The 8,063-nt window shown below is 39.2% G+C and overlaps 1 protein-coding gene across 1 annotated transcript in view; it reads left to right on the plus strand.

The window, feature by feature from the left end:
* The window catches only part of Nsmaf (neutral sphingomyelinase activation associated factor), a 59,503-nt gene extending 51,871 nt beyond the window's left edge, over positions 1-7,632 (plus strand). Inside the window, 4 exon segments of the mRNA XM_032906262.1 lie at positions 5,283-5,433; positions 5,748-5,850; positions 5,963-6,072; positions 6,970-7,632. Of these exon segments, the coding sequence (XP_032762153.1) occupies positions 5,283-5,433; positions 5,748-5,850; positions 5,963-6,072; positions 6,970-7,064 (459 nt within the window). The 3' untranslated portion in view covers positions 7,065-7,632.
* The last annotated feature ends 431 nt before the right edge of the window (positions 7,633-8,063 follow it).

The following is an 8,063-nucleotide window of genomic DNA, read 5'->3' on the forward strand; positions in this document are numbered from 1 at the left end:
ATCAGATCCAGCTCAAGTCATTTGAATTCTGTGTCTCAGCTAAGGTGTGGTGTTTTCAGAAATAAGGGTCCACCGTCAACCCCTGAGAGGCAACCAAGAGCTCTATCAATAATCTGTATTGTTTGGAGAGTCACTTGGACTACTGTGACCACTCAAAGGGCAATCTCTTGTGCCTGGTACTGGAGTATTGGTTAGTCTATGATTCTTGTGGGGAGAACTGTCAGTCCAAGTGGCTTAAGTGTGTGTGTGTGTGTGTGTGTGTGTGTGTGTGTGTGTGTGTGTGTGTGTGTGTGCGTGTGTGTGTGTACACTTTCATATTGTATATACCATTGTGTATAATTTTATGTCAATATAAAGTAATATGATTCCTTGAGGCTTTATCAGACAACCCTGTCCCTCATCTCTCCTTTTTGACCTCCCCGAGCTGGATCCCCTTCTTCATTATTCTGTTTCCCATTCCTTCCACACACCTATGGTTCTTCTCTACTTCTCTGGTGCCTGTGTTACTCACTCACATGTGAAGATATGGAGCTAGGAACTGCAGATGAGAAAGAACACGCAGCATCTGTCTTTCTGGGTCTTGGTTTCCTCCCTCAATATAATCTTTTCTAGGTTCATTGGTTTACCTGCAAATTTCATTTTTCTTTACAGCCAAATAGAATTCCATTACATACACACCACATAAGTGCCACATTTTCTTTATCCAGTTATCTGTTGACGGACATTTAGGCTGTTTACGTTTCCTAGCCATTGTGAATAGGGCACTAACGGACATGGCTGAGCTATATCTGCTGCACAGATGCGAGAGTCCTTTGGGCCTACCTAAGAGCCTGGCCGTATAGTCCATTAAGCTTCAGTCTCTTGAGGATTCTCCACACTGATTTCCAGAGTGGCTGCACCAATCTGCGTTCCCACAACTGTGCCTGAAGCTTCCTTTGTCAGTTTGCTGTCTTAGCCATTGAGATCATGGCGAGATGAAAGCTCGAAGTTGTTTTAATTCTAATTTTCCTAAGCTAAGGATGATATATACTTTTTGCAGTACTTTTAGCCATTTTTATTTCTTCTTTCTCTGTTTAGATCCTTAGCCCATTGTTCAGTTGAGTCGTTTGTTCCCTTGACTCAGCTTTTTTAGTTCCTTTTATATTCTGAATGTTAATCCAAATATTAATCTGAATATTAATTTACCTCATTGACTGTTTCCTTGGCTATAAGGGAGCTTTTTAATTTTATGTAGGCCTTCTTTTCAACTGCTGGCCTTAATCCCTTGGCTAGTGGAGTCATGTTGAAAATTCTGACGCCTGTATCTTCTAGGGTACTTGCCTATGTTTTCTAGAAGTTTTATTATTTCATATTTAAAATTGAGATCTTTGATCCACTTGAATCTAATTTTTGTGCAAAAGATTAGATATCAGTGTAATTCATGGGTAGACATCCAGTTTTGCCAGCAATATTTATAGAAGATGCTGTCTTTCTGCAGGGTATGTTTCTTGACTTTTGTTAAATAATCAAATGGCAGTAGTTATGAATACGATATATTTGTGTCTTCTCTTTTATTCCTTTGGTCTGCATGTCTGTTTTTGTGTGAGTACCAAGCTTTAGTACAAGTCTAGAACAAGAGTCTCTCTCTTACTCTTCTTTTTGTTCAGGATTGTTTTGGTTATCTGTGGTCTTTTCTGGTTCCTCTTGAATTTTAGGTTTTTGTTTTGCTTTGTTTTCTTTTGTTTTTCTGTGAAGGATGTTGTGAATATTTTGATTGGGATTAAATTGATTAATTGCTTTGGTGAGATGGCCATTTTCAGAATACCGATCATGAACGTGGGATGTCTTTCCATTTTCTAATGTCTTTCTCAAATTTTCCTCAGAGATTTAAAGTTTTCATTGTAGAGGTCTTTTACCTCCTTGGTTGAGTTTCTTCAAAGCTATTTTATTGTGTTTGATGCTACTATAAGTAGAAGTACCTATGATCTCTCTCAGTGTTTGTTGATCCATAGAAAGGCTACTGATTTTTGTAAGTTGATTGTGTACCTTGCCACTTTGCTGACATTGTTTTCTCCAAGTTTTATGGTAGAAATTTTGAGATCTCTTATGTACAGTATCAAACCGTCTGCGAGTAGGGATGGTTTAACATCCTTTCCTGTTTGTGTCCTTTACATTTTCTTCTCTTATTGCTTCAGTTAGTACTTCTACATTGTATTGGAAAGGACTGTGGGGAGCGGATAGCCCTATCCTGTTCCCTATTAGGAGACCGCTTTAAATTTTTCTCCATTTAGAATAATGTTGGCTGTACACTGGTCATATACAGTCTTTATTATGTTGATGTATGTTCCTCCAGTCCTACGATGCTAGGACTTTTATCCTGAAAGTGTGCTGAATTTTGACAAAGGATTTTTCTGCGGCCATTGAGATGTTTTTTCTCTTGGATATGTGCTTGTATTCAGTTTACCAGTATGCTATTGGGGATTTTTTATTTTATATTCAAAAGGGATATTGGTATGTAGTTTTGTTTTTTGTTGTTCCTGGTTTGGGAATTTAGTAATATTGGTTTCACAGAAAAGAGTTTGGGAGAGATCCTTTTATTTTTATGAAGAATTTAGAAAGGATCGGTTGTGGTTCTTTGAAAATCCAGTAGTTCTGCTGTGAATAAAAGTCATCATTCTGCCTAAAAATGTCCAGTCCATCTGAGCCTATAAATATAAACGTCCCTCATAGGACTGCTTTCAGTGTCCCACAGGTTATGTTTTCATTCTCACTTCTTCTCAAGAATATTTTTTATAATTTCTTCTTTGACCCATACATATATCTTTGAATCATGAGTTGCTAAATCTCCATGAGTTTATGCACTTATTAGAGTTTTGTTTGCTGTTGATTTTATTACATAGTGGTTGCATAGGATACATTGGATTAGTTCAAAGGTTTGCTTTGTGTGCCAGCATGCTGTCTGTGTTAGAGATGCTCCTATGTGCTGATGAGATAATGTACATTAACTGGTATTTTGGTAGAAGATTCTCTAAATGTGTTAGGACCATGTGAAGTAGGTAAGAAAACATTTCTCTGTTTTTGTCTTTGTCTTTGTCTTGTTTGTCCAGATGACTTATCTATTAGAGAAGGTGGGTGAGTTGTTTAATTATCTACTGTGATTGTGACTGTGCTAATCTCTCTTTAATTCCACCTATATGTTTGTAACTAAATTGGGTACACCAGAGTATGGTGTATATATGTCTAGTATTGTGATATTTTTCTGACTAATTGATGCCTTGATTAGAATGAAGTACCCTTCATAATTTTGTTGATTAGTTTCAGTTTGAAATATTTTTTCTTCTATTAGAAGGGCAAGCCTGTTTGCTTCTTTATTCCATTTGCTTGGAATACTTTTTCCATTCTTTCAAGGTGGTACCTATTGTTAAAGCTGAGATTTTTTTGTAGACAGCATATAATGGATTTCTTAAGTCCATTAATATTTAGAATTACTATTGAAAGATATGTGTAAACTGCAGTCAGTTGGGTTTTGTTTTTCTGCCTTGTGCTCAGTTGCTTGGTTTTTATTAAATTAGGCTTCATTCTTTTCTTTCTAAAGTGACTTGGCTGAGCTTGGTCCTCTCCTCTCTTCAGGTATTCTCTTTAGTGGTTTTGTTTTATTTAGTTTTTTAACTTGGATATTTTTTTGAATTCCAAGCTGTTTAAACCATGGAAACTTTTTCTTTCTCCTTCAACTGTGGCAGACACTTTGGCTGAATACAAAACTTTGACAAAGTTGGCAGTTAGCCTTTTAGAAGGTAGGCTGCATTGTTCCAAGTTCTTCAAGCTTTCAGAGGTTCCATTGCAGAATTAGGAATTATTCTGATTTGCTTTCCTTTACTTGTGACTTTTTCCTCTTGCAGTTTTATTTTCTCTGAACATTTAATGTTTTGACTGTGATACACTGTGAGGTGTTTCCTTTTTGGGTCCTGCCTAGTTGAGGTTCTGTGTGCTTCTTGTGCCCATACCTTCTTGTATGGGTGTCTTTCCTTAGTTTGAGGAAGTTTTCTTCTATGATCTGGTCGATGCTACCAGGGATTCTTCTCCTTCATTTATGCCTATAATTTGAAGACTTGGTTTTTTGATGGTATTCCATATTTCCTGTAAATTCCTTTGAGTATATTTAAAAAATATTTTCTTTCCTTATTTAATCTCTGTCTTCAAGTCTTGATATTCTGTCTTCTGCTTGGAGGATTTTCCCCTGAATTTTCTCATCTGGTTATTGAGTGTTTCAATTCATCTTGGCTTGTGATTTTCTTCACTGTTTCCATATTTTTATTAAATTCAGTTTTGAAATCTTAAATTATCTTTATTGAAGTCTTGTATGTCTTTCAGGTGTTTGTTATGCTCATGGACTTAAATGAAGTATTTGTGTCTTCATTACATTTTTAAATGAATTACTTGATAAAAATTTATGCTTGTTCTTTTAAATTGTATCTTAAGGTTCATCTAGGGAGTTGAGTAGAGAACACGCCTATAGGACTAGTGAGTGACGAGACATGCTGCTGTGGTCTTTCCCTGTTTAGTTCTGTGATTTGACCTGGGCATGTGCACTTCTTTGGTTCTTTGGTTGGTGTTAGTGTGGCCTTCCTTAGATGGGGCCAATACAGGAGATGCACCAGCTGAGCTGGGTCATGTGAAGCTGAATGAGCTCTTTAATTGGACAAGAAAAGGCAGCTTCCCAACCTAGATGTAGGCCAGGCAAAGGGATTCACAGTTGAATTCATCGCTGCAAGTCTACAGTTAGGATGGTGAGTTTGCAGACAGCGGGTTGGAGGGAAGTTCATTTTATTTAAAGATTCTGTGTGCGTGCACTTGTACGTGTGCATGTGCGTGGGCACCTGAGTGCAAGTATTCCTGGAAGACAATAGGGCATTAGATCTGCTGGTGACAGTTACAGCCTGTTGTGAACTTGATTTGGGCGCTCATAACCTCCCTCTGGTTCTCCTACAAGAGCAGTGCATGTTATTAACCACTGAGCCATCTCTACAATCCTACAAACTTTTTTTTTTTTTTTTTTTTTTTTAGACTATTTTAGGCCATTTGAGAACAGCAGTAAATTCCCTGAATTATTTCTCATACTTGGATTTTTCTCTGGCATCCTTAGAAGTTTACTTCATTTTAAAACAAGTGGCCATTTGATAAGATGCCACTAAAATATAATACAGTCACGTTAGCTATACCAGCACATCGCACGGTAGTTTCATTTTGGACACACATAGTTAATGAGTATTCTGAATCAGTTCTTTATCACTGTTTCTTCTTAGGTCAATACGATCAATTTAAATGCTGTGAGCACACTGCTAGTTTCTGGCACCAAGGAAGGCCTGGTGAATATTTGGGACCTCACTACAGCCACTCTATTACACCAGATTTCATGCCACTCAGGGACAGTATGTGATGCTGCTTTTAGCCCAGGTAGGTGTTTTCCTTTTCAATACAAATGACAGTTCATTTGAACTCTGAAATTAAAAGTTCAACAGAGCAGCACTCCTTCCTGACATGAGAGGTTTCGCCTCTAGGCTGGTTCATGTCTGGATACATATACTCCAGCACTGGTAATTTATAAACTGGACCCTGCTTTTAATTCTTCACCAGGAGAAGGGTCAACTCATTATAGGGTCTAAGAAACAAAACAAACCATTTCAAGAATACAAGGAGGTCCAGGAAGAAGCAGGGAGTGGACTGGGAAATAAAGCCGCTTTGTGAATAGCTCCATGTTTTTCTGGCAGACAGTCGCCACGTCCTCAGCACAGGAGTAGACGGCTGCCTGAACGTGATTGATGTGCAGACGGGCATGCTCATCTCCTCCATGGCCTCAGAGGAGCCACAGAGGTACAGCCACCTGGGAGAGGCCATAACGTGATTTGTGATCTTTTCCTTTGGTCATGCTTGAGCAGGTCACACCCTTCCTTTATGATGGACTGTCTCCTGATCATGCTTGCAGGTGCTTTGTCTGGGATGGAAACTCTGTCTTATCTGGAAGTCGGTCTGGTGAGCTGCTTGTCTGGGACCTCCTTGGAGCAAAAGTCAGTGAGCGGATACAGGGCCACACAGGTGAGTGGAGCGTGGCTGTCTTCATCTGCTGCTGAGCCCTTTTCTTAGACAGACACAACCCTATGTGCTCTATGCATTAACATTTCCCTTGCACATCCTGATTGGCCAGTGGGTGTCTTTTAGTTTCCTTAAGGTTATATTTGTTTTAGCCTCTGAAAGAAGTCTTAACTTCCACAAAGAGAATTAAAAACTATGGCAAAGCTGAGTGACTGATTTTTAAAAATAATGTAGTCACCAAAAGACCATGCAAAAATAAAGTACCATGGTAACTAAGGTTCCCTGCCTACTGCTGCACCTCCTGCATCCCAGGCTTGAGGGGTTTGGCAGTGAATCCCTGCACATGCACAGTATCAGGATCTGCTCGTCTGCTCCCTTTCCCTTCTCTTTTGCACGCTCCTGGAGACCCAGTGTAGCGTGCTTACACTGCATGCTGTCCTGGTCATCTGGAGGACTGTTTCAACTCTAAGTTGTAACTGCCTACTGTAACTCTCTCTCCTTATACAGTTCTCATATGATTTATTTCTTCTTAAACCTGTATCTTAAAATTGTGTAGCTATGTTGTCCCTTTCAAGTTTAGGTTTTTTTATAGCTACAATTTGAACCTTTCTATGGAAAAGGCATAAAATCACAAGGCTGGCTGCAGGCTGCCCCTTCCCTTTCCATAAATTTCTCCATGTTTCTAGTTGTAGCATTCGCCAAGGTGTGTGTTTCCATCAATCATTTTGCTTTTAGATTCATAGTGAAATGGTTCACTCCTTGTAAGTTCTTTGTAGAAGCAAGTGTTTTTAGATAGTTTATATAGGAATGAAAGGTTATTTCCTCTGTGTCAGGGCTCAGAAGTCAGCGTGGCACGCACTGTCTGCCTTTGGTTGCACTCCTAACTGAAATGTCTCCCAGGTGCCGTGACATGCATATGGATGAATGAACAGTGTAGCAGCATCATCACCGGAGGGGAAGACAGACAAGTTATGTTCTGGAAACTGCAGTATTAAGTGCCTTTTCCTCTCTATCAAGTTCAATTCTATTTAATGTATTTTTAAACCAAACTTTTAACTGGTGAATGTGCAATGATAGTACTTAGAAGTTTGACCACATGAAGAATTTGTGGTTCCAACTTCCTAAATCATGGTGACTTCATTCAGAGCCATTTGTTGCCATCCATTAAGCAGATAAAACACAGCCGTGCTAGGGGAAAGGAAATTCTAAGACAGAGGAAGGACTGTCACACATGACAACACTTAGAAGAGTACGGGGTGGTTCAGGACAAGAAAGATACCCAGTTGGACTGAGGAACATTGGACAACACTGGCCAGCTCAGTCCCCAAGAGGCGAAGCAGCCTCTGATCCAAGCTGCCCAGGTCTGATGATAACACCGTTCTTCGTGTGTTTCATGGACTGGTTCCTTTCTGCGGTGCTGTGTGCCCAGCTTCTGAGAATCTGGGGGAGGAGTAGCTGTTCTTATAACAGGAAGTCTATTACTGTGTATAGCAATGGTTTATATTTCATTATGCTACAAAATGTTCATCTTTTCTACATTAAAAATATTTTTCTGTAATGAAAGCACTTTCTCCCTTGTCTTATTTAAATAATCACAAGTACTAATCCTTCTACAAAACCATACTTAATGACACAAATACAATTTCATTTCTTTTGGACCTACATTCAGAACAAGTCCATAGAGCAAGGTAGATAATCAAACTGGGAATTATAAATTTCCAACAAGGTAGCCTATATAGAGCCTGCAAAGATTTTTTTTTTCCATTCAGTCTCTGAACAGCAGCTACAAATTTTCTGTGCTATTGGAAGCATGGTTACAGTGAAAAGGACAAATTCTTGAGCCAGACTAAAGTAGTAGAACCCCGAGTTAGTTTTAAGTGTCACTAATACATGTGGATGGTCTCTGGCTTTACTAGGGACCCGGCAGCCTTTCCAGGTTCCTTTGTTGCCCGGTATGCAGGGAGAAGGTGGCCACAGGCTGGGCATCTAGGCCT

The sequence above is a fragment of the Rattus rattus genome, chromosome 1 (assembly GCF_011064425.1).
Source record: "Rattus rattus isolate New Zealand chromosome 1, Rrattus_CSIRO_v1, whole genome shotgun sequence".
NCBI classification, from domain to species: Eukaryota; Metazoa; Chordata; class Mammalia; order Rodentia; family Muridae; genus Rattus; species Rattus rattus.